Raw genomic sequence first — 27010 nt, forward strand, 5'->3', positions numbered from 1 at the left:
TCCCGTGCCGATCATTAGTGGGATCACGCCTGTGAGCAACCACTGCACTCTAGCCTGGCGCAACACAGCAAGACCACATCTCAAAAACAAACAAACAAACAAACCCTTAGTACTATTATTGTAAATTGTTTTAACGTTATAGCCAACCTGAAAGGGTATTAGGGACCTGAGACCACACCTGAACGGTGATTTAAATCAATACTGCCTTAAGAAAATAGTTTCTAAAGACCCATTTCAAGTTATAACATCTAATAACAAAAGGTAAGAATGACTTCCTAACTGTAAAAAGTCATTCTTAGCATCCTCCTTACTGTACATCAATTCAGAGATAAAAAAGGAAGAAAGTGGCCAGGTGCTGTGGCTCACGCCCGTAACTCCAGTACTTTGGTAGGCCAAGGCCAAGGTGGCAGGATTGCTTCAGATCAGTTCCACAGCAGCCAGGGCAACACAGCAATGCCCTGTCTCCACGAACAAAACAAAACAAAACAAAACAAAACAAAACAATTAGCCAGGCGTGGTGGCACACACCTATAGAAGGCTGAGGTGGGAGGAATTCTTGAGCCCAGGAGTTTGAGACTGCAGTAAGCTAGGATTGCATCACCGCACTCCAGCCTGGGCAACAGAGACTCCATCTCTGTAATACAAAAGAAAAAAAAAAAGAGTAAAGTGGGACTTTCAAATGGAATTCTTTTGCCTCTGTTCAAAAGCAATATAGCACAGAATTTACTTCCTATAGTTCCACTTGCTCAAAGATCCTGTATTATTCCTTGCAATAAAGAGAAGATAAAGCTTCCAAGGGCATTACTCTTTTGCTCCAAATCTATTCCTAGCATTTATATTTGTAAAATTATGAGCAATCTGGTATATCAACAGCATAATGACTATCCGCATTGAACAGCCAGAAAGCACTTCATTACACTACAGTACTCAGACTTTACAGCTTTCCTCTTGCCTTTTATTTCTGAATCTAGACAGTATATTCTTTTGTTTCTTTCTATAATAAACACCAAAGCTGCCAAGTTAAAAACGTTTATCTCATAAAAACTCTCAACTAAAGTACTTTATCAAATCAAAAGACATACATATAATTTTATTCATTCTTTTGTTACAACGTGTATTTCCTCCTCTGTCTTAGTCTACCCATGAAGGCTACATATGTACCATCCTAAGTAAATTAATGCAGGAACAGAAAGCCAAATATCGCATGTTCTCACAAGAGAGAGCTAAACACTGAGCGTACATGGACACAAAGAAGGGAACAGACACCAGGGCCTACTTGAGGATGGAGGGCGAGGATTGGAAAAAATACCTATAAGCCAGGCATGGTGGCTCGCTCCTGTAATCCTAGCACTTTGGGAGGTTGAAGCCAGAGGATTGCTTGAGCCCAGGAGTTTGGGACCAGCCTGAGCAACATAGCAAGACTCTGTGTCTATAAAAGAAAAGAAAAGGGGAGGGGAAGAAAAGAAAAGAGAAAAGAAAAGAAAAGAAAAGAAAGAAAACAGAAAAGCTACCTATTGGCTACTATGCTCATTACCTGGGTGGTAATCTGTACACCAAACCCACGCAACATGCAATTTACCCATGTAACAAACCTGCACATGTACCCCGAACCTAAAAAAAAGTTGGAGGGAAAAAAGTTTATGTCTCTTGTACTCAATTGTATTTATTTATTTGAGACAGAGTCTTACTCTACTGCCCAGACTACAGTGCAGTAGCATGATCTCGGCTCACTGCAACCTCAGCCTTCCGGTTTAAGTGATTCTCATTGCCTCAGTCTCCCAAGTAGCTGGGATTACAGGCATGTGCTACCATGCCTAATTTTTGTACTTTTAGTAGAGATGGGATTTTGACATGTTGGCCAGACTGGTCTCGAACTCCTGGCCTTGAGTGATCTGCCCACCTCAGCCTCCCGAAGTGCTGGGATTAAAGGTGTGAGCCACCTCAACACAAAGTATTTCTCTGCATAATTATTCTCAATATATACTATATACAGTTTTCTGTCTTGGTCTGACCAACCAGATTATAATTCCATCTTGTATTTTTTCTATATAAACTCATGAATAACACATAAACTCTTTGGTTTACAAAAGGGAAATACGTGCTTATTTAACTATAAATTAATCTGATTAAATGTCCCATTCTCTATCACCATTCTCTATCCAGACTAATATCCCAATTTTTTACATGAATTAGGGGTTACAGTGCCCTTCATTCAAATTAGGATTAGCACTTCTAGAAACTGAGAGAGAAGGTATGGCCTGTCTAGAGAGGAGGGACTTGGCAGTCAAGCAGGTATCCAGAAAAGGAAATAATCAGAACTTTTATCATTATGCATTCCCATTACAAGGCAGCAATTCTTCTTGCTAACGTTCCTCCTTTTGGCCTTTTCCAACAAATATCAATTTGAAACATCTGCTTCACTCTTTATGAGTCAACTGTGCAACTTTCTTGACAGGACTATAGAAAAACAAGGTAAGAATTGACACTACACTTCTAACAGTCTCCTAGGAAGCCTTCACATCTTTTGATGGTTTGATTAAAATCCTAAAGAACAAAATCAAATAAAGCTAAGGGAAAAAAGTGAACTTACCACCAAATAATGGTTCTGGTTCCACCAGTATTTCCTGCTTTTGAGGAATTGGGGCACGAACTTCTTCTCTATTAAAAAAAAATGGGAAAATAAAAAATGAAAACTATTTTCTGCTACCTGTTTGCTTCCTGTAATTACTGTGAATATTTCTGCTACCTGTTTGCTTTCTGTAATTACTGTGAATATATTCAAATTAACTTAGTGACTTTTAGAAGTACAGTAATAATGATAAATTTAAGTTATTTTGTTGGTTTTTTTTTTTTTGGCAGGGGAGACAGTGTCTCACTCTGTCGCCCAGGCTGGAGTGGACTGACACGATCTTGACTCACTGCAACCTCCACCTCCTGAGTTAAAGCAAATCTCGTGCCTCGGCCTCCCTAGTAGCTGGGACTACAGGCATGCACCATCACACCTGGCTAATTTTTTTTCGTATTTTTAGTAGTGACAGGGTTGCGCCATGTTGGCCAGGCCAGTCTTGAACTCCTGAGCTCAGGCAGTCCACCCACCTCAGCCTCCCAAAGTGCTAGGATTACAGGCGTGAGCTACTGCATCCAGCTGATAAGTGAGTTTTAGATGGTTTCCACATAAAGCTCAAGTGGAAATGAGTACCTGGAATATATAGCTCAAATGGTTTAGAAATAAAAACAATTTCCCTTTCCCTCTCAAGTTTCCTACCTTAAATTCTGTCAGAAAAAAAGAAAAAAATTTTCCCCCAAAAAATCAGGCAGAAATGAATAGAAAAATATAGGCTTAATAGAAGCAATATCATATTACTACTACATCAAAGAATAATTAAATCATAAGGACATATTAAAATAAACTTTAAAAGGCAGTGAATTTCATGCTAATTATGAAAGAGGCTAACAGGTATGATCTTGGATTATTTACTAAAAAGATCCTAATATACAGAACAAAAAAAGTAATTACTCATCTTTTAAAAGCCTATTTTCTTCAAAGTTTACATTCACAGGGTTTACTGATAATCCATCTCTTCCAGTAACAAAAAACTCATTCAGATACACTGTAAAAATGGTGTGTGCCTTTAAAGAACACTTTATTTTAGGTTGGGCACGGTGGCTCATGCCTGTAATCTCAGTGCTTTGGGAGAGGAGGCGGGAGGCTCACTTGAGCCCAGGAGTTTGAGACCAACCTTGGCAACATAGCAAGACTCCATCTCTAAAAAAAAGAAAAAGAAATAGTTTTATAGTTGTAACTCAAGTATTGAACTTTGCTGATTAATGTTCACAGCAAATAGTAACTTCCTAATTTTCATTATCTTCCTGCTTATAATAAGTATTATATAAGCATGTAAATTCCATATAAACTTATGTTAGCCCTAATGGTTTTCATTCAGGTGTTCTGAATAGTAACAACTAAAGACCTTGTTTTTGATATTTAAGCGTTGGAACTCCAAAACATCCTTTATGAAACGAAGTAGGAATACTCATTTGTCAACAATAACATCCTGTAATCAAAGAACAACCAGTTAAAGAAATTTCCAACAAACCACGTGACTAAAGGATAATTCAAAATTATGTTAAGTACTCTTTCCTGGTGCTCACACACAAAATGTCAATCATCTGAAGAAACAGACAATACATCTATAAGAGGAAGCTCTGTCAATCCTTTCATCAAAAGGAAACAGGCCGGCCAGCCATGGTGGCTCACACCGGCAATCCTAGCATTTTGAGAGGCCAAGGCAGGTGGATTGCTTGAGCTCAGGAGTTCAAGACCAGCCTGGGCAACAAGGCAAAACCCCATCTTTCAAAAAATACAAAAATCAGCCAAGTGTGGTGGCATGTGCCTATAGTCCCAGCTACTTGAGGAGCTGAGGTTGCTTGAACCTGGGAGGCAGAGGTTGCAGTGAATTGAGAGCAGTGAGCAGAGATCACACCCCTACATTCCAGCCTGAGTGACAGAGGAAGACTGTGTTTTTTAAAAAAGAGCTAATTATCTTAAGAAAACTGGCCGGCCGGGCGCGGTGGCTCAAGCCTGTAATCCCAGCACTTTGGGAGGCCGAGACGGGCGGATCACGAGGTCAGGAGATTGAGACCATCCTGGCTAACACAGTGAAACCCCGTCTCTACTAAAAATACAAGAAAATTAGCCGGGCGAGGTGGCGGCGCCTGTAGTCCCAGCTACTCGGGAGGCTGAGGCAGGAGAATGGCGGGAACCCAGGGGGGCGGAGCTTGCAGTGAGCCGAGATCTCACTACTGCACTCCAGCCTGGGGCACAGAGCGAGACTCCGTCTCAAAAAAAAAAAAAAAGAAAAGAAAACTGGCCATTGGCTGGGCGCGGCGGCTCACGCCTGTAATCCCAGCACTTTGGGAGGCCGAGGCCGGTGGATCACGAGGTCAGGAGATCAAGACCATCTTGGCTAACATGCTGAAACCCGGTCTCTACTAAAAAAAAAATACAAAAAATTAGCCGGGTGCGGTGGCGGCACCTGTAGTCCCAGCTGCTCCGGAGGCTGAGGCAGGAGAACGGTGTGAACCCGGGAAGCGGAGCTTGCAGTGAGCCGAGATTGCACCACTGCACTCCAGCCTGAAAAAAAAAAAAAAAAGAAAACTGGCCGCACACAGTGGCTCATGCCTGTAAACCCAGCACCTTGGGAGGCCGAGATGGGCAGATCACGAGGTCAGGAGATCGGGACCATCCTGGTCAACATGGTGCAACCCCGTCTCTACTAAAAATACAAAAATTAGCCAGGCATGGTGGTGTGTGCCGGTAGTCCCAGCTACTTAGGAGGCTGAGGCAGGAGAATCACTGGAACCTAGAAGGTGGAAGTTGCAGTGAGCCGAGATCACCACACTGCACTCCAGCCTAGCGATAGAGACTCTGTCTCAAAAAACAAAAAAAAAAGAAAGAAAACTTCTACCTAAACAAAACCTTCCATTATTGTTATACCTCGCTTTACAGCATATATATATATATATATACACACACACACCACACACAATTGTCTCAATCTCAGACAACTGAATTGTTCTATAAACAAACTTTAATCTGACTAAATGCATCAATTAGAGGGGTGGATTAAGCAGTACAGTTGTCCTTACATGAAAAGACTTGATTACCACATTATCTGAGGGTATCTGTACCAAGATTGTCAGCTACCAAGAATGGAAGGATGGAATAGAAAAAAGTGAATAAAGAAAATCATACTTTAGGAATTAGGAGCCATTATCGAATGTTGAGCAACTAGCAATACAAACTATCTAAGCCAAAATATATATAGGGGAATTCATTAGGAAAAGATATTCATTTACCAAACCTATTTTTCAACACAATTGAGAAAACATGTTTTATACAATGAGGATAAATATGCTCTCCCAAATCAACTATGAATATTTGCCATTTTGTTTTTAATCTTTTTTTTTTTTTTTTTTTTTTTTTTTGAGACAGGGGGTCACTCTGTGTCAACCAGGTTGGAGTGCAGTGGCACAATCATGGCTCATTGCAACCTCAACCTCCCAGGCTCATGTGATCCTCCCATCTCAGCCTCCCAAGTAGCTGGGACTACAGCTGCGCACCACCACACCCGGCTAATTTTTCTATTTTTTGTAGAGACAGGTTTTTGCTATATTGCCCAAGCTGGTCTCAAACTCTTGGGCTCAAGCCATCCTCCTGCCTTGGCCTCCCAAAGTACTAGAATTACAGGCATGAACTACCACACCTGGACTTTTTTTTTAAGTATTAGGTTCTCATACTGATTTCTGTTAAAAGTCTGAGCTATATTGGGAGTGAAATACATGGCCAACATTAACAGAAAAAACTCTACACGATATTATTTTTATTTATTTATTTATTTATTTTTTGAGACAGAGTCTTGCTCTGTCACCCAGGCTGGAGTGTAGCGGCATGATCTCTGGTCACTGCAACCTCTGCCTCCTGGGCTGAAGCAATTCTTGTGCCTCAGCCTCCCGAGTAGTTGGGATTACAGGCACCCGCCACCACGCCTGGCTAATTTTTGTATTTTTTTTAGTAGAGACACGGTTTCACCATGTTGGTCACGCTGGTCTCGAACTCCTGACCTCATGATCAGCCTGCCTCGGCCTCCCAAAGTGCCGAGATTATAGGTGTGAGCCACCATGCCCAGCCTAGTTTCAAACATTTTTCATGGCAACTCAAAACATTTCTGTGAATGTAGAAAAATCTATAATTGGGAAATCTGAGCTTTACTGCTACTTAATGCTGTGTAGTTTGGGGAAATGGCTATGCCTCTGCTTCCTTATTGGTAAAATGTTGATAATGCCATCCAATAAGGTTTCTGTTTGTTTATTTGTTGCTGCCATGAGGCACACAGGCCCTGCTGGCCACGGGCCAATCCCAGCAGAGCAGCACCACACACTCCCACCAACCCCACCTCCCCGACTTCACAGAGCCTACATGGTTCCTTTGAGGATTCAATAAGGCAAGACAGTATCTAAAGAATCGAACGTATGTTACTACAAAAATTTCTACTTCATACTTTTTCAGAGGCTTTCAGCCTTTCATTTATTTCAAAACCAGAGAATTGACCTAGCTTTGATAAAAACGCAACTACTTAATGTAGGCAATGGATAGCTCCTGACAATACACATTAGATTCGTACTCTGTGTGTGGTCTGACAGCAGAGACACTTGCTGAACTGGTACTGGGCTCTTCAGCGATTCCTCCACCATCCAAAAACATAGTGACTGCCATTTCCAGATTATTGTTGCACGCTTCAAGCATATGTTTTCCTACACTTTCACTTGCACCTGAAACAGTAAAAAGACAGGAAAAACGTTAAAAAAAAAAAAAAAAGACAGCCTCTTTTTTCAGCTCGTATTAGAATTCCCAAGTAAATCAATAGTATTTTCCCTTTTAGAATGAATTTCTTGTGAAATACACCGAGCTAGAAAAAAAATGCACACATTCTTGAAGTGAAATACACAGAGCTAGAAAAGAATGTAGAAGCATTAAAGAGTAATCATCCTTCATAATAAAACAAAAACTAAATATTAAAGCATTTTTTGGCCACTTCTGGGTTTTTTTTTTTTTGGCCATTTATTTTAAATGGCCAAAGTATATATTTGGGAATAAGCTGAAAAAAGATAAAGAAAAATGAAAGACTACGTTCTAGAAAGTTAGAAATGCTTTGTTAGAAAGAATACATTTCAGTTAGCATTTCTGTTTCTGTTAAAAAGAAAGCGTCAGGCTGGGCACAGTGGCTCACACCTATAATCCAGCCGCCTCGGCCTCCGGATCACGAGGTCAGGAGTTGGAGACCAGCCCAACTAACATGGTGAAGCCCCGTCTCTACTAAAAACAAAAATGTGCCAAGCATGGTGGCATGCACCTGTAATCCCAGTTACTCGGGAGGCTGAGGTAGGAGAATCGCTTGAACCCAGGAGGCAGAGCTTGCAGTGAGCCAAGGTCATGCCACTGCACTCCAGCCTGGGCAACAAAGCGAGACTCTGTCTCAAAAAAAAAAAAAAAAGGCATCTTTAATACCAATGACAAACAAGTGAGAAGGAACATTTTTTTGTCTAAGACATAACTAAGTCAAAATCTGGTAAGAAATGTCAATCTTCATCATTTAAAAATGTCCCTATTACAAACTAACTCATTTGTAAATAAAGTAAAGCTAACGGACTCTGCTAAACGAAATGTAAATTGGTAAGGTCCTTTAAGAAAACAATTTTACAACATGTATTCCAGAAACAAAAATACTCATTCCTTTTTTGACTCAGTAATTTCGGCTTCTAGTCAAAATAAAATAAAATCTACATAAAATACTATATGCATAAACATGTTCATACACATGTCCAGCATAGCTTCAGTTTATATTGAAAAGTTGGAAACAACAAAAATGTCTAATGATAGAATGTAAATTGAACATTTTAGGGCCACGAAAAAGCACCTCAAGCTTTCCATTTGGGATGATTTTTCTTCTATCTGAATTACGTCCCTTAGAATCTCCTTCTCTTGATGGTAAATGCTCTTAAGTTTTTGCCTGAAAATGTCTTTATTTCGCTGTCATTCCTGACAGTTTTACTGGGTATTCCATTTCAAAGCTGACAGCTATTTTCTCTCAGAATATTGAAGACAGCATTCCAATGTCCTCTGGCTTCTGTTGTTGCTGCTGGGAAATCAGTTGCCAGACTACAGAAAAATGTTTTTATAGCAATCTGTTGTTTCTAGTTGCTTTTAAGACCCTCTGTCTTTAGCCTTCTGCAATTTCACTCTGATTTGTCAGGGCTGATTTTATTTATCCTCTCTGGGATTCAGTGGACTTTTACCACTTGAAGATTTTCTTTTATCAATTCTGAAAAAGTCGCAGCAATTTCTATTTGATCGCTGCCTCACCCTCCATTCACACTTATTTCCTCTGTAACTCCAATTAGATGTACGTTACAACTCTTCACTCTAACCTTTATGTCTCAACCTTTCTTTCACATGCGTATTGTCTCTTTAGCTCTCTATGTGCATTGTGGCTAATCTCTTCAATGCTATTTCGAGTTCACACATTTTCCCTTCAGCTGTGCCAATCTGTTTCTTCCCTTGCTCACTGAGCTTTTGATTTCAGCTAATTTTTTATAACTGGAAGTTCTGTTTTTGTTTACTTCCTCATCTGCTTGATCATGTTTTGGAGATCCTTAATTCATACTCCTATTTCAATCTTTCATTTCTTCAAGCATATTAACCAAACTTATTGGAATCACTAAGGGAAAATATAAAATTTCTACAGTTTCTATAGGTCACTATCTCATGTTCCTGCTGGATCTTGCTCACTATGCCACAGTTTTTGTCTGATTTGTGTTTTTTTAACTGTGATGTCATGTGCCTTGACATTTTAATCTGCAGAATTCTGAAGCTTGTGTTGAAGGTACATTTCATCCTAAGAGGATATGATTTGACAGACTTTTCAAGGCACCCACGGGCACCAGCAGAGATCACTTCAAACACATTTCTGACTTGGAAGTTTTTCAAGACCACATGGGAAATGTGACTGTAACAATCCTGTCTCAGCCTCCCAAGTGGCTGAGATTACAGGTGCCTGCCACCACGCCGGGCTAATTTTTGTATTTTTAGTAGAGACAAGGTTTCACCATGTTGGCCAGGCTGGTCTTGACCTCCTGACCTCAGGTGATCTGCCCATCAGGTGATCCGCCCGCCTCGGCCTCCCAAAGTGCAGGGATTACAGGAGTGAATCACCACACTAGGCCTTAAAAATTTTTTTGAATACATACATTCTTCAGCACTGTTTTTCTCAGCAGCAGGGTTATTCATGTTATCACTCTACATTATCCTTACTGCAAGAAATGGAAGTGCTAACTCTACTCTTACTGTCTCTCATTTGTTTTCTCTTCTGTACTACTACTGTCTCTAAGGCAAATCCTTAATACTTACCTCAATTACTTCAACAGGCTCCTAACTGATCATTATTCCATCTTCCACCTTGCTGCAGAGGGTGTGTTCCAAAATATAAGTCTCATTGTATCATCCTCCTGTTTAAAATCCCTTAATGGCGACCAGGCATGGTGGCTCACACCTGTAATCCCAGCACTTTTGGAGGCCAAAGTAGGCAGTTAGGAGGTTAGGAGTTCGAGACCAGCCTGACCAACATGGTGAAACCCTGTCTCTACTAAAAATACAAAAATTAGCCAGGTGTGTTGGCACACATCTGCAATCCCAGCTACTCAGGAAGCTGAGGCAAGAGAATCACTTGAACCTGAGATTGTGTCACTTCACTCCAGCTTGGTCAAGAGAGCGAGAACTCGTTTCAAAAAAACAAAAACAAAAACAAAAACAAAAAAAATCCCTTAACGGCTTTCTTCTGATGCCTGCAGCATAAATTCAAGTCTTTATGATCTGGAAAGCCCTTTGTTGGATCAGGCCTCAGCTTATTTCTCTGGCTTTGCCTTTCTTCTTCCTCATCCTACATAGTTTACTATAGTCAAATTCATTACCTGCTTGGAATGCCCTTATCCTCCCCATCATCCCCTCATCTAGTTCATGCATGCTGAAATCAACAGAAATGTTACTTTGTTCATTTGTATACTAGCCTACCTGCCCATTCCCATCCCCGAGATAACGTTCTATTATATCCATGGATATACTACTAGTAAATGCTGGTTTATTTTCTGGCTCCCCTAAAAGAATAGACGGTTCTTGAACAGAGGAACTGGTTTTCTTGCCTCGGTATCTCCCAGCACCTGGCATCAGGCTTGCTTGCATGTGATCAATGTCTGATAAACTTAGTGATATCTCATAGTACTTTAACTCATTAGCTATACACTAGAGAGAGAGGGAGCAGGCCTTAGTCAAAACCACTGGCAACCCTTTCATAACAATTTAATTTTGTACTTTGTGCATATACTTATGTTTTAAAATTAATTTATAAAGCAGTATGGTTACATTGTGGAAATAAATAGCAAATGGATACGCTGGATTAATGGATTTAAGATAGATTTAAAAAGAAGTGAAAATAACATGCTTCAAAAAACTAGCGGATGGCCGAGCACAGTGGCTCACACCTGTAATCCCAGCACTTTGGGAGGCCGAGGCAGGCAGATTAGCTGAGGTCAGGAGTTCAAGACCAGCCTGACCAACATGGTGAAACCCCTTCTCTACTAAAAATGCAAAAATTAGCCAGACGTGGTGGCAGGCGCTTGTAATTCCAGCTACTCGGGAGGCTGAGGCAGGAGAATCACTTAGCCTGGGAGCAGAGGTTGCAGTGAGCCGCTGCACTCCAGCCTGGGGCACAAGAGTAAGATTTCATCTCAAAAACAAATAAACTAGCAGATGACATGGAGTAGCTATAGCCTTTTCTGAAAACTGATAAAGATATATTTTAAGGTGCAAATGAAAACAACTGAATAAACTCATTTCATAAAATATGACTGAAAAAAGGCAGCCAGGTGCAGTGGCTCGTGCCTGTAAACCTGGCACTTTGGGAGGTTGAGGCAGGCGCATCAGTTGAGCTCAGGAGTTCCAGACCAGCCTGGCCAACAGGGTGAAACCCCGTCTTCTACTAGAAATACAAAAATCAGCCAGGCATGGTGGCAGGCATCTGAAATCTCAGCTACTAGGGAGGCTGAGGCAGGAAAATCTCTTGAATCCAACAGGCGGAGGTTACAGCAAGCTGAGATCACACCACTGCACTTCAGTCTGGGTGACAGAACGAGACTTCATCTCAAAAAAAAAAAAAAAAAAAAAGCATGAATATACAATGTGTGTAATAATGTTAAATCAATAAAAATTACCCAAGAAAGCACCTGATCATTTCACTTAAATCTCTAGAAACGCACATAGTTGACAGTCAACTGTTTTTTTAGTACCAGGTTATACCCATTAAAAAGGCTACTAGTAAAAAACAAAAAATAACAAGTGTGGGTGAGGATGTGGAGAAACTGGAACCACTATGCACTCTTGATGGGAATATAAAATGGTACAACTAGGGTGGAAAACTATGGTGATTCCTCAAAAAACTAACAACAGAATTACCATATGATCCAGTAATTTCACTTCTGGCGATATACCCAGAGAACTGAAAGCAGGGTCTCAAAAAGGTATTTACATGCCCATTTTCATAACAGCATTATTCACAGTAGGTAAAACATGGAAGCCACCCAAGTACCCACCAACACATGAATGGATAAACTAAAGTAGTATATTCATACAATGGAATATCATAGAGCCTTAAAAAGGAAAGAAATTCTGACATGAATGAACCTTGAGGACATTATGCTAAGTGAAATAAGCCAGTCACAAAAATACAAATGCCGTATGATTCCACTTATGTGAGATATTTAGAGCACTAAAAATCACAGTCAGAAAGTAGAATGATGGTTGCCAGGGGCTGGAGGAAGGTAGAATGAGGAATAGGGAGTTATTGTTTAATGGGTATACAGTTTTAGTTTTACAAGACAAAGAGTTATAGAGAGGGTCGTTGGTAATGGTTACACATTATTAATGTATTTAATACCACTGAACTGTATCCTTAAAAATGGTTAAAATGGGCCAAGCACGGTAGCTCGCAGCTGTAATCCTAGCACTTTAGGAGGCTGATGTGGGCAGATCACTTGAGGTCAGGAGTTTGAGACCAGCCTGGCCAACATGGTAAAACCCCGTCTCTACTAAAAAATACAAAAATTAGCCGGGTGTGGTGGGCACCTGTAATTCTAGCTACTAGGGAGGCTGAGGGAGGAGAAGCGCTTGAACCCAGGAGGCAAAGGTTGCAGTGAGCTGAGGTCACTCCGTTGCACTCCAGCCTGGGCAACAAGAGCGAAACTCAGTCTCAAAAAAAGGTTAAAATGATAAATTTTGTTATGTATATGTTAATACAATTTTAAAAATTGAAAAAACAAACACCCTTTTGGGAAATTAGAGAAAAACAATTGCCTTTCATTTGGAGTCTGCCTTTTATCGGGGCATATATGGTAATTTAAGTTACACAGGACCAGGGACGTTTTTCCAAAGAGCTTCATACATTACTCAAATTTGAGAAACATTCTTAGACTTCTTACTCCCCCAAGTGAACATCCCATCAGTTAACCAAAGAGGCCTATAGTTCCTTCTAGTTAATACCACTCCTATCCAGCCTTTCCTATGTCCACTGCCACCGTCTTAGCTCAAGCCCTCAACATCTCTTACATGAATTACTGTATCTCACACCTCTTGGCCCCCTTTGATATATAATATGTCATCCCTCCGGTATCCATGGGGCATTGGTTCCATTACCGCCCAAATACCAAAATTTGAGAATGTTCAAGTTCTTCATACAAAATGGTACAGGATTTGCAAACAATCTATACTTTAAATCATCTCTAGATTACTTATAGCATCTAATACAATGTAAATACTATTACACTGTACCTAATACAATGTAAACAGTTGTTATACTGTAGAAAATAATAACAAACAGAAAAGTCTGTAAGTGTTCGGTAGAGATGCAACAATGTTTTCTTTTTCCCTGAATATTTTGTTTCTTTTTGCTGGAGTGCAGTGGTACCATCTCTGCTCACTGCAACCTCTGTCTCCCAGGTTCAAGCAATTCTCCTGCCTCAGCCTCCCAGGTAGCTGGGATTACAGGTGTCTGCCAACACACCCAGCTAATTTTGTATGTTTAGTAGAGACAGGGTTTCGCCATGTTGGCCAGGCTGGTCCTGAACTCCTGACCTCAGGTGATCTGCCCACCTCGGCCTCCCAAAGTGTTGGGATTACGAGGCATGCGCCACTGCACTGCACCTGGTCTTTTCCCTGAATATTTTCAATACACAGGCTAAATTCACCAATACAGAACCCACGGATATGGAGGGCCAGGTGTACCTCCAACACAGCAAAATAATGTAAGTTCAATTGTCTATCTTCCTATTTCAACGGTTCTGTCTTACTGATTGGAAAAGTTTTAATCCCTCTCAAGCTGCATACAAGATTTGTTCCTTACCCCTCCCATTTTATATCCCTCTACTCTCATCTCACCTCTGTACCATCCCCTCAGCCACATGGACCTACCGGCATCATCTAGGCAGTTCCCTTGGTAGGACTTTATAAAGCCCTATCTTTGCATGATTTGGATAGCAGTTGGGACAACAAACCAAACACCCACCTTTCTGTTACGTTCTGAACATTTCTCCTCCCTCCTCACTCTGAAGCAGGAACAAATATATACTTTTCCAGCGAGTCATAATTTCTACCCTTGTCTCTGCTAGCTCTTCTGTCTCTCAAACTTTAAAAGCTCACTCAACTAGCCCAGATCTCACTTTTGTCATCCCAGTTACTTCTTCCTAAGTTCTCAGTGGAGCTGAACCAAAAGTTAAATTGTAGTATATACAAATTTAACATTCTAAATATCACAAAACACTTTAAAAAATGAAATATCAAAACAAAAACACAAATGCAACTTTTTGAAGGAAAGGAAAAGTTCTAATAGCCCCACAGCCAACCTTATGTTATGCAACTAAATACAGATTCTTCGGGCAAAAACAGCACAAATTTGATAAACAATTTCAAGACACATATGCTACCATATTCTTTTTTTTTTTTTTTTTTTTTTTGAGACGGAGTCTCGCTGTATCGCCCAGGCTGGAGTGCAGTGGCGTGATCTTGGCTCACTGCAAACTCTGCCTCCCAGGTTCATGCCATTCTCCTGCCTCAGCCTCCAAGTAGCTGGGATCACAGGCGCCCGCCACCACGCCCGGCTAGTTTTTTTTGTACTTTTAGTAGAGACGGGGTTTTACCATGTTAGCCAGGATGGTCTTGATCTCCTGACCTCGTGATCCACCCGCCTCGGCCTCCCAAAGTGCTGGGATTACAGGCTTGAGCCACCGCACCCGGCCGCTACCATATTCTTATTCATAAAACCTGAGGCTTTCAGTGTTTCCCTAATATTTGTACACTGTCTCCAGTTACATTGTGTTGTATTATCATACTTCTTCTTTTTTTTTTTTTTTTTTTTGAGACAGAGTCTCGCTCTGTTGCCCAGGCTGGAGTGCAGTGGCGCCATCTTGCCTCACTGCAACCTCCGTCTCCCAGGTTCAAGCGGTTCTCCTGCCTCAGCCTCCCGAGTAGCTGGGATTACAGGCGCCACCACCATGCTCAACTAATTTTTGTATTTTTAGTAGAGATGGGGTTTCACTGTGTTGGCCAGGATGGTCTCGATCTCCTGACCTTGTGATCTGCCCACCTCAGCCTCCCAAAGTGCTGGGATTACAGGCGTGAGCCACCACGCCCGGCCATATTATCATACTTCTTAAATGCTACTCTATAAAAGTTCAGTGGGCTGGGCACAGTGGCTCACGCCTGTAATCCTAGCACTTTGGGAGGCCAAGACGGGTGGATCACGAGGTCAGGAGATCAAGACCATCCTGGCCAACATGGTGAAACCCCATCTCTACTAAAAAGATACAAAAAAAAATAGCTGGGTGTGGTGGCGTGTGCCTGTAATCCCGGGTACTTGGGAGTCTGAAGTGGGAAAATCGCTTGAACCAGGGAGTCAGAGGTTGCGGTGAGCTGAGATTGCGCCACTGCACTCCAGCCTGGCAACAGAACGAGACACCCATCTCAAAAAAAAAAAAAAAAAAAGGCTGGGCGTGGTGGCTCACATCTGTAATCCCAGCACTTTGGGAGGCCGAGGCGGGCAGATCACGAGGTCAGGAGATGGACACTCTCCTGGCTAACAGTGAAACCCCGTCTCCACTAAAAAAATACAAAAAATTAGCCAGGCATGGTGGCGGGCACCTGCAGTCCCAGCTACTCGGGAGGCTGGGGCAGGAGAATGGCGTGAACTCAGGAGGCGGAGCTTTCAGTGGGCCCATATCGTGCCACTGCACTCCAGCCTGGGAGACAGTACGAGATTCCGTCTCGGGAAAAAAAAAAAAAAAGTTCAGTGACTACTGTACTCTACCATTTTAATTTAGACAGCAGCTGAAAATTAAAGGTTTCTTACAGGAAGACTACTGTTGGCTGCTTGTTCTAGCAGAGATGCACAATCTGTTAACATCTGCCTCCCAATGAACCCTAAAACTAGCTTCTCAAGGTATGGACCAAACTTTCTTTTCAGAGAACTCAGTGGCCAAGTTTACACTATTGTGGCTCTTGTCTAAGTGCTCATACTGCACCACAGCACCACAAAAAAGCAGAAAGAACATGTTGATGGTGAAGTTAAACTCACTTCTGCCGTAACAGCAACCAATGCTGGCTACTTTCACTCACAAACTTATCTGGTCATAGGAAATTCAACTTATACCAGGCATGGTGGCTCACGCCTGTAATCCCAGCACTTCGGGAGGCTGAGGGGGGCAGATCACCTGAGGTCAGGAGTTCGAGACCAGCCTGGCCAACATGGTGAAACTCCGTCTCTGCAAAAATTGGCCAGGCACGATGGTAGGAGCGTATAATCCCAGCTACTCGGGAGGCTGAGGCGGGAGAATCACTTGAACCCAGGAGGCAGAGGTTGCAGTGAGCTGAGATCGCACCATTGCACTCCAGCCTGGGCGACTGAGCAAGACTGTCTCAAAAAAAAAAAAAAAGGAAATTCAACTTAAAAATGCCACTGCATACAAATATTGTTGCCACCCTTTCCACCACCCTTCACCTACCAGAACTCCAATGCCACTGCCAGGGGAACCATTTAGAGAATTTGTGGGTTCTGATGAGAATCAGAACTTGTGAAGTCAATCCTCAAGCAGCAGGCCTGTCAACATTTTAGTCTGCCGAGCCCAAAAGTCTTTTCCTAAGTGCCTTTTTTTTTTCATGTTATTATGCTGCCTAAAATACTTCCAATTCAGAGATTAATTTGGGTAAACAAACATCCTATTTAAAAATATGAAGACTTACTAGAGTTAAGGATGTATCAATCATTTCATAATCTAAATTAATTCAATCACATTGCCTTCTCTTAGAAGCTAGTAACAATGAATTTAGAGTTGATACATAGAGGAAAAGGGTGTTGATTTAGAAGAGGAGGGATGTAAGTAGCTTTAGTGTCACAAGTGCCTTTCAGGGACGAGGTCAGAAAGGCCTGCAGTACCACGTGAGGGCAACTTAGGGCATGAAAAGACATTAAGCACCTGGAGCCACAGACACAGCAAGAAGTTAAAATTAATGTATAAAAACCTTTGCCTCTGCCCTGCCTTTTTTTTTTTTTTTTTTTGAGACGGAGTCTCGCTCTGTCCCCCAGACTGGAATGCAGTGGCGCGATCTCGGCTCACTGCCAGCTCCACCTCCCGGGTTTGCGCCATTCTCCTGCCTCAGCCTCCGGAGTAACTGGGACTATAGGCGCCCGCCACCACACCTGGCTAATTTTTTCATATTTTTAGTAGAGACGGGGTTTCACTGTGTTAGCCAGCATGGTCTCGATCTCCTGACCTCATGATCCGCCCGCCTTGGCCTCCCAAAGTGCTGGGATTACAGGCGTGAGCCACCGCGCCCGGCCTGCCTCTGACCTGTCTTACGCCCAGTAACAAAGAGAAAATATTCTTCAAATTCCCTTCTGTACTCATGCTAAGGAGTACAGAATAGACAGGAGTTAGTAAGAGCCCGGAAACTACTCAGATAAACCTGGGTTTGACTCCTACTTCTGTCATTCACTAGTGTGACTCTGAGTAAGTTACTAATTTCTCTAGGCATCAGTTTCCTCAGTTATAAAATGAGGATTTATCAACTTCATGAAGCGCCACTGTGAATTAAGAGAATTCAGGCCGGGCGCGGTGGCTCAAGCCTGTAATCCCAGCACTTTGGGAGGCCGAGACAGGTGGATCACGAGGTCAGGAGATCGAGACCATCCTGGCTAATACGGTGAAACCCTGTCTCTACCAAAAAAATACAAAAAATTAGCTGGGCGAGGTGGCGGGCGCCTGTAATCCCAGCTACTCGGGAGGCTGAGGCAGGAGAATGGCGTAAACCCGGGAGGCGGAGCTTGCAGTGAGCTGAGATCCGGCCACTGCACTCCAGCCTGGTCAACAGAGCGAGACTCCGTCTCAAAAAAAAAAAAAAAAAAAGAGAATTCAGCTGGGCGTGGTGGCTCACACTGTAATCCCAACACTTTGGAAGGCGGAGGCAGACAGATTGCTTGAGCTCACAAGTTTGAGACCAGTCTGGGCAACATGGTCACAAGTTTGAGACCAGTCTGGGCAACATGGTAAAAAACTCCCATCTCTACAAAAAATAAAAAGATTAGCCAGGCGTGGTGGCAAGTGCCTATAGTCCCAGCTACTCGGGAGGCTGAGGTGGAAGGATTGCTTATGTCCAGGAGTTTTGAGGCTGCTGTGAGCTATGATCATACCACTCCAACCTGGGTGACAGAGTAAAATCCTGTCTCTTAAAGAAAAAAAAAAATTCACATTAAAGAACTTGGGATACCTCTCAATTAGCAGTTAGCTATTAATAGACTGGCCAGGCACGGTGGCTCCCTTGAAGTCAGGAGTTCAAGACCAGCCTGACCAACATGTGAAACCCTGTCTCTACTAAAAACACAAAATTAGCTGGGCATGATGGTAGGAGTCTGTAATCCCAGCTACTCAGGAGGCTGGGGTGGGAGAATCGCTGGAACCCAGGAGGCAGAGGTTGCTGTGAGCCGAGATCACGCCACTGCACTCCAGCCTGGGTGACAGAGCAAGACTCCGTCTCAAGAAAGAAAAGAAGACAAGACAAAGAAGGAAGGAAGGAAGGAAGGGAGAGAGGGAGGGAGGGAGGGAGGGAGATGGACAGACAGTCCCAAGTTTACAGTACTCTATATGTAAATGACATGGACGTATAAAGTGTGAATATATATAGCTTATGGAGAAATACATTTTTGACAGTAAACAGGCAGAGAAAGACATCTCATTTTTCTTTTTCTCACTCATCTGATGCTATGAACATGTGTCTCATTCAAGTTAAACACTCATTTTTTTTAAGAGCAGTACAATGAAGACAGCAAAAAACTGTTACACTAGAAAGTGAATGGTATGCATAGAGAACAAAATGATACATGCAAGGGATCTGCTTCAAAGAAATCTGTAACAGCACTCCAGTGTGACTGAGAAGCATTGAGAGCTGATATAGAAGCTGATATAAAGAGAAGTACAGTATGTATTCTAAAATTTCTAAGATTCATAGGTCTATAGAGTTAAACATTACAAGAGAATTTATTAAAAGGATTCTACAGCGAATGGCATTACAACGCACAACAAATAAAACTATAGTAAAGGAAATAACAACTGTAATATTTTGGGGCAGATGATGTCAACACTCAGGGTCCAGAGTTAGAGGATGGGGAAAGACTATTTTGCCATCCTTTCTACAGTCTTCACACAACCATTTAACGTGGGAACCTAACCTTTAGGGAGCATATTCCCGAGATGGTGCTACCATACCACTGGTAACAATCTGAGGTCAGGCGTGGTGGCTCATGCCTGTAATCCCAGCACTTTGGGAGGCCGAGGTGGGCGGATCACTTGAGGCCAGGAGTTGGAGACCAACCTGGCCCACATGGCGAAACCCCATCTCTACTAAAAATAACCAAAATTAGCCAGGCCTGGTGGTGGGCGTCGGTAGTCCCAGCTACTAGGGAGGCCGAGGTGGGAGAATCACTTGAACCCAGAAGGCGTAGGTTGCAGTGAGCCAAGATCACGCCACTGCACTCCAGCCTGGGCAACAGAGCAAGACCCTATCTCTAAATAAATAAATAAATAAATAATGTGACAGGATGACTTCCATCTTTGGATTCTGTCAGGACAGTGACCTGCAAGAGCTTTCCAAAAAAAGTGCCACTACATACGCAGATTTTTTAAAAAGGAAGCACATGCTAAATCTTGGTAAGTCTGAACAAAGGTAGTGCTAGAAAGAAGTCCATGAAGCAAAGTATACCATTCACTTTCTTAAATAAAGCCAAACTAAGCCATCTGTTCCTGTATCATCAGTTGTTCTTAGCGTAACACTTAGTGAATCATTTTAGAAACAGGAGCTAACTGAAAGAGAATTAAAGGTCCCGGTGGTTCTCAGTGTCGAAGCCCTGGAGGCATTCAGTAACATGAGAGACCATTTTTGGTGTTTCATGCCTGCGGAGTTGGGGACACTACTGGAATTTCGTGGAGAGAAGCCAGGGGTGATGTGGTGGACTGAAAAATGTCCCCCAAAAGACTACTCGAACCTTTATTTCAGACTTCCAGCCTCCAGAACCATGACAGAATAAATGTGTGTTAAACCACTCAATTTGCTGTAATTTGTCAGCAAGGCAACTAAAAGTGTTCAACTTCTGGAATGGATAGAACTGTCCTACTGCAATTGCCAATAACACTATCACTGAGCTACACAGAGGAATATGAAGAAGTGAAGGTTAACTGAAAGGGAAGAGGCTGAAAAGTAAGGAGGGCTAAATGATGTAAGGCAAGGAACAGTGATAAACAAGTTTAGTGAAGTTACACATTTTACCTACATTTTACCTATATACCCGAGAGGTATTTAACAATTACTGATGGATCAGCTGTAAAGAATTTGGACTTCTATCTTACTGCAGTTAGAAGAACATAACTTTTTTTTTTTTTTTTTAGGCGGGGGCTAATAAAACAAGTTTGACAAGTTTACAGATTTAAACTATTTGCAAACTTGTTAAAAATGGGCTTATTGGGACTGGGCACGGTGTCTCATGTCTGTAATCCCAGCACTTTGGGAGGCCAAGGTGGACAGATTACCTGAAGTCAGGAGAAACCAGCCAACATGGTGATACCCCATCTCTACTGTAAGTACCAAAAAAATTAGCCAGTCGTGGTGATGCGCGCCTGTAATCCCAGCTACTCAGGAGTCTGAGGCAAGAGAACCGTTTGACCCTGGGAGGTGGAGGTTGCAGTGAGCCAAGATTGCGCCATTGACTCCAGTCTTAGTGACAGAGCAAGACTCCATCTCAAAAACAAAAAAAGAAAAAACAAATTAAAAACGGGCTTATTTTGAGGCTCCAATATTGTAGGCAGCGGCAGGGTAGCTTAATCTAATCCAGTCATCTATACCCTATGACAGGAGTCCTACTTTGTTTCTCACCACATGAACCCCCTTCTGAAACTTCCTTTATCTGTCCTTCTCTCCATCTGTCTTACACTTGCTAATGAATGGCACCAAAGGGCATTACTTAACCCAGCCGTGGCACACAATTTATGATGGCCATTTTCATGCTGCTATCTTCTAGTTTATATTCTTACGCACACTGTCCACTACTCTCAGTGCCAAAAGAAGGACAGTGATCATCTCTTCACTACCATCCAGAAACCAAAGTACAGCAGTCACAGAGACTTTTAAAACAATCATCCTCATCCCTGTACAGAAATGACAGGGATAAGAGGTTACTTTTCTGTTCCACATTTTCCCCAGCAACGATACCAAAGTAAGCTAAACTACTTGCCAAGGATATGGGAGTGGATGATAGTTGTGAGAAATAAGCTGAAATTTTAACCTCAGCCTCTAATCTTGGAGTTTTTAAGTTTTCAAATATTGAAAACATTTTTAAATGCATACCAAAAAACACGAAGTGAGTACAGATAAATCGAATTATTAAGTTAGGGGATAGATAAGGCAAACATTCATCAGTTCACAAAAGGAACCAGTGGTGCGGGAACTAGTGCTAATGGTGGGAAATGCATGCGCCTAGAAGCCAAGATGCCCGAGTTCCAGTTCCTGTTCTGCCATCACCTAGGCCAGTGCTACCCAAACGGTAGTCCTTAGACCAGCTATCTCTTACTAGTCTGTGACAAGATAAAAATACAAATTCCAGTGGAAGCATTCAGAAACATTTACAGCAATTTGATAGAGTAATTTTATGTCTGTTGAATCTAATAATTAAAAGTTGGGGCGTGAAAGATTTATGGATGGTGGCCAGGCGCGTTGGCTCACACCCGTAATCCCAGCACTTTGGGAGGCCAAGGCAGGAGGATCACAAGGTCAGGAGATCAAGACCATCCTGGCCAACATGATGAAAGCCCCATCTCTACTAAAAATACAAAAAATTAGCTGGGTGTGGTGGCGGGCGCCTGTAATCCCAGCTACTTGGGAGGCTGAGGCAGGAGAACAGCTTGAACTTGGGAGGTGGAAGCTGCAGTGAGCCGAGATCGCACCACTGCACTCCAGCCTGGCAACAGAGCGAGACTCCATCTCAAAAAAAAAAAAAAAAAAAAGATTTATAGATGGTACGTTATTACATGAAAAATGCCCCGTATCATTAGTCATCTGAGAAATGCAAATTAAGACCACAATGACATACCATTACACACTTATTGAAATAGCTTTAAAAAAAAAATGGCCAGGCATGGTAGCTCATAGTAATCCCAACACTTTGAGAGGTTGAGGCGGGCAGATCACTTGAGGCCAGGAGTTCAAGACCAGATTGGCCAACATGGTGAAACCCTGTCTCTAATAAAAATACAAAAATTATCCAGGCATGGTGGTGTGCGCCTGTAGTCCCAGTTACTTGGGAGGGTGAGGCAGGAGAATCGCTTGAACCCAAGAGGCAGAGGTTGCAATAAACCGAGATCACGCCACTGCACTCCAGCCTGGATGACAGGGTGAGACTCCATCTCAAAAACAAAAAACAAACAAACAAAACAACCCCAGGCGTGGAGGCTCACACCGGTAACCCCAGCACTGTGGGAGACCAAGGCAGGAGTTTGAGACCAGCCTGGGCAACACAGGAAGACCTCATCTATACAGAAAATAAAACATTAGCTGGGCATGGTGGTGTGTGCCTGTAGTCCCAACTACATAGGAGGCTGAGGCAGGAGGATCACTTGACCCCACGAGCTTGAGGCTGCAGAAAGCTACGACAACACGGCTGCACTCCACCCTGGGCAAGAGAGTGAGATCTTGTACCAAAAGAAAAAAACAAAGACAACTAAAAATACCAAATGATGGCAAGAATGCAGAACAACTGGAACTCTCTTTTATTATTACTATTATTTTTATTTTTTAATTTTTTTTTTGAGACATAGTCTCGCTGTCGCCCAGGCTGGAGTGCGGTGGCGCCATCTCGGCTCACTGCAAGCTCCGCCTCCCGGGTTCACGCCATTCTCCTGCCTCAGCCTCCTGAGTAGCTGGGACTACAGGCGCCTGACGCTACGCCCGGCTAGTTTTTTCTATTTTTCAGTAGGGACAGGGTTCCACCGTGTTAGCCAGGATGGTCTCGATCTCCTGACCTCGTGATCCGCCCGCCTCGGCCTCCCAAAGTGCTGGGATTACAGGCGTGAGCCACCGCGCCCGGCCTATTCTTATTTTTTTAATAGAGATGGGGAGGGGTCTCCTTTGTTGTCCAGGCTGGCGTCAAACTCCTGGCCTCCAGCAATCCTCCCACAGCCTCTCAAAGCCACTACACTTTCCAAAGCGACTTTAGAAAGCCACTATACCAGAAAGCCACAAATTCGTCAGCTTCTTAGAAAGTTAATATAACTATTATTATACGATCCAATAAACACACTCCTAGGTATTTTTCAAAAGATACTCACACAGCTGTACACTACTGTTTCTGGCTTTATTTATAATATCCCCAAACTGGAAAGTATCCTTCATCTGATAAATGCATACACAAACCACAGTATAACTATACAATGGTATACTATTCCCCAATAAATAGGAAGGAACTACGAACCACGACAACATGAATGAATCTCAAATGCAAAAGCTTAAGAGCAAGAAGCCAGACTCAAAAGGCTACATATTGTGATTCCACTTACATGACATTCTGGAAAACAGGAGACTAAAAACAGATTAGGCTATAGGCAGCCCAGCCCGCCAAGTCCTCGCCTGGCTGCACGCCAGCCTGACCAAGCCACAGCCAGAGGACACAACAGCCCAACCTAACGGGGCCCGTCACCACCTGGTCTGGGGATCATCTCTACCACAAGGGGCTGAGGTACAGCTGCCCTGGGGAGGGAGGGCAGAAGGCCAGGCACGTGGGCTAAACTGGCAGGCCGCCGCAACGCGTAAATGTTTCCACGCCAGCAAACATTTACTGAGCATCTATCATGTATAAGAACATTGGCAACAAGCCCTCCAACAAGCCGGTCCCTGAGAGGAGCGTGTGGATAGTGCCTGTGTGGGCCAGCGGACCCTCTCTGGAGCTTCAGGGCCAGGCATCCCACTGGGATGGGTGGAGCTGGCCCCCTCACCCGCTCCAGATTGTGGCCTGGCCACTGTGCCTCTTTTCTTGGCTGTGATGGGCATTGGGGTACTTGTTCCCCTCCTGCCTGACCATCAGGTGCCAGCTGGCTTCACTGTATCCTTGGGAAACTGTGGAGCTGGGGCATGGAAGAGTAGGGACATGGCAGAGGCCTGAAACTCGGCTCAGAGCCTCAGGGAACATAAGGTGGGGCATAGCAGGACAATCCCAGTCTTGGAGACCAGTTGCTTACCTGCCTGGCCTTCAACCCCCATCTGACTTATCCACCTGACAGGCTGAGTGGATAAACCCAAAGTACCTTGGAGCACTTACGTGAATTGTACCAACACTAAGATTCTGAAGTACCACAGGGACAGAAGAGAGCCACCTTGAAGCTAATTGTGTTAGCTAAACAAAGGACAAATTAGAGAGTAATCATTATTCCATTTACAAAATAATTTTTCACTTTTCTTTTTCTTTTGAGACAGAGTCACACTCTCATCTTGCCCAGGCTGGAACGCAGTGGCACGATCTCGGCTCACTGCAAGCTCCACCTCTCAGATTCCAGCGATTCTCCTGCCTCAGCCTCCCGAGTAGCTGGGATTACAGGAACTCACCACCATGCCCAGCTCATTTTTTGTATATTTAGTGGAGACAGTGTTTCACCATATTGGCCAGGCTGGTCTCAAACTCCTAACCTCGTGTGATCCACCCGCCTCAGCCTCCCAAAGTGCTGGGATTACAGGTGTGAGCCACCATGCGTGGCCACTCCTGATGTTTTAAGTGCCATGATATTCTCCTGGTTTTCCTCCTACATCTTTGGTTTTTCCTGAGTCTTCTCTGCACTTTCCTCTTTGCAGTCCCCCAGATGTTGGTGTCCCTTCAGCATTGTGTCCTGGAGTCTACTATTTCCCACACTACACTCTCTCCTGCAAGATGCCATCCTTTCTCTTTTCCTAATTTTTTTTTTTTTTAGAGACAAGGTCTCTCTCTTGTCACCCAGGCTGGAGGGTAGCAGCAGGAGCATAGCTCACTGTACTCTCAAAGTTCTGGGCTCAAGCAATCTTCCCAAGTCAACCAGGATTACAGGCACACACCACCAGGCCCAGTTAATTTTTTTTTTACTTTTTGTAGAGACAGGCTCTTTGCTATGTTGTCCAAGCTGCTCTTGAATTTCTGACCTCAAGTAATCCTTCCACCTTGGCATCCCAAAGTGCTAGGATTACAGGTGTGAGCCACTAGGCCTTGCCTCAGCCATTTTTACAACTTTTTTTTTTTTTTAAGACAGAGTCTCTTGGCCGGGCGCGGTGGCTCAAGCCTGTAATCCCAGCACTTTGGGAGGCCGAGACGGGCGAATCACAAGGTCAGGAGATCGAGACCATCCTGGCTAACCCGGTGAAACCCCGTCTCTACTAAAAAGTACAAAAAACTAGCCGGGGGAGGTGGCGGGCGCCTGTAGTCCCAGCTCCTCGGGAGGCTGAGGCAGGAGAATGGCGTAAACCCGGGAGGCGGAGCTTGTAGTGAGCTGAGATCTGGCCACTGCACTCCAGCCTGGGCGACAGAGCGAGACTCCGTCTCAAAAAAAAAAAAAAAAAAAAAAGACAGAGTCTCGCTCTGTCGCCCAGGTTGGAGAGCAATGGAGCGATCTTGGCTCACTACAACCTCCGCCTCCCAGGTTCAAGCAATTCTCCTGCCTCAATGTCCTGATTGGCTGGGATTACAGGCACACGCCACCATGCCCGGCTAATTTTGTATTTTTAGCAGAGATGGGGTTTCACCATGTTGGTCAGGCTAGTCTCAAACTCCTGACCTCAGGTGATCCACCCACCTTGGCCTCCCAAAGTGCTGGGATTACAGGTGTGAGCCACCGCGCCCGGCCCCATTTTTATAACTTTAACTGCCATCGATATGACAGATTTCTCACACTTCTTTCTAGATCCAAATATTCACCTGCTTGAACAGCTCCATTTGGAAGTCTTATCAGCAGCACCTTAACTTATCCAAAACTGAGCTAACCACCTTCTCCCCACACCTTTCTGCTATTCCATACCTTCATAAATAGCACTGTTACATACCTAGGTGTCCAAAACAGAATCCTAAACTTCATTTGAACTCTGATTTCTTCCCTTATCTTTTGGAGTCCACTTCTCTGCCACTAACTTTTTTCAGGACACCACTATCTATCTTTCCTGGGTTAATACAACAGTATTTATTATACTGATTATACAATACTGATCTCTGAACCTATCTCTTCTCCACTACAGCCAAGTAACTCTTTAAAAAAAAAAAAAAAAGGCCAAATCAGATGTAACTCCTTTTTAATAAATACATTTTTAATATATTTTGTAGAGATGGGGTCTCACTATGCTGCCCAGGCTGATCTCAAGTTCCTGGCCTTAAGGGATCCTCCCACCTCAGCCTCCCAAAGTGCAGGAATTATAGGTGTAAGTCACACTGCCCAGTCTCACTCTTCTAAATAAAACCCTTGACTCCCCACTATTCTCAGAATAAAGCCAAGATTTTTTTTAACATGGCTTACAAGGCCCAATCCAATCTCCCATTTATCTCCTGAAGTCCATTTATTGCACTAGCTGTGCTTTACTCATTTGGAATTATCAATTCCCTAAACCTATTGTCTCACCTCTCTCATCTCTGTCTGTATATATGTCTGCCCAATTCTCTTCCAAGTCTCTGCACGTTCCTCCTACCAGAAACATCTTCCAGATTTTTTTTTTTTTTTTTTTGAGACGGAGTCTTGCTCTGTCGCCCAGGCTGGGGTGCAGTGGCCGGATCTCAGCTCACTGCAAGCTCCACCTCCCGGGTTTACGCCATTC

General features: G+C 43.2%; 1 protein-coding gene across 2 annotated transcripts in view; it reads right to left on the reverse strand.

Annotated features, from left to right (window-relative positions):
* The window catches only part of UBXN7 (UBX domain protein 7), an 81543-nt gene that overhangs the window by 47628 nt on the left and 6905 nt on the right, over positions 1–27010 (reverse strand). For both annotated transcript variants that reach the window (XM_077991133.1, XM_015132580.3), the window contains exons 2-3: positions 7185–7332; positions 2591–2658 (exon numbers count right to left, since the gene is read on the reverse strand). In XM_077991133.1, the coding sequence (XP_077847259.1) occupies positions 2591–2658; positions 7185–7332 (216 nt within the window). The remainder of the gene's footprint in view (positions 1–2590; positions 2659–7184; positions 7333–27010) is intronic.

This window comes from Macaca mulatta, chromosome 2 (assembly GCF_049350105.2).
Source record: "Macaca mulatta isolate MMU2019108-1 chromosome 2, T2T-MMU8v2.0, whole genome shotgun sequence".
Lineage (NCBI taxonomy): Eukaryota > Metazoa > Chordata > Mammalia > Primates > Cercopithecidae > Macaca > Macaca mulatta.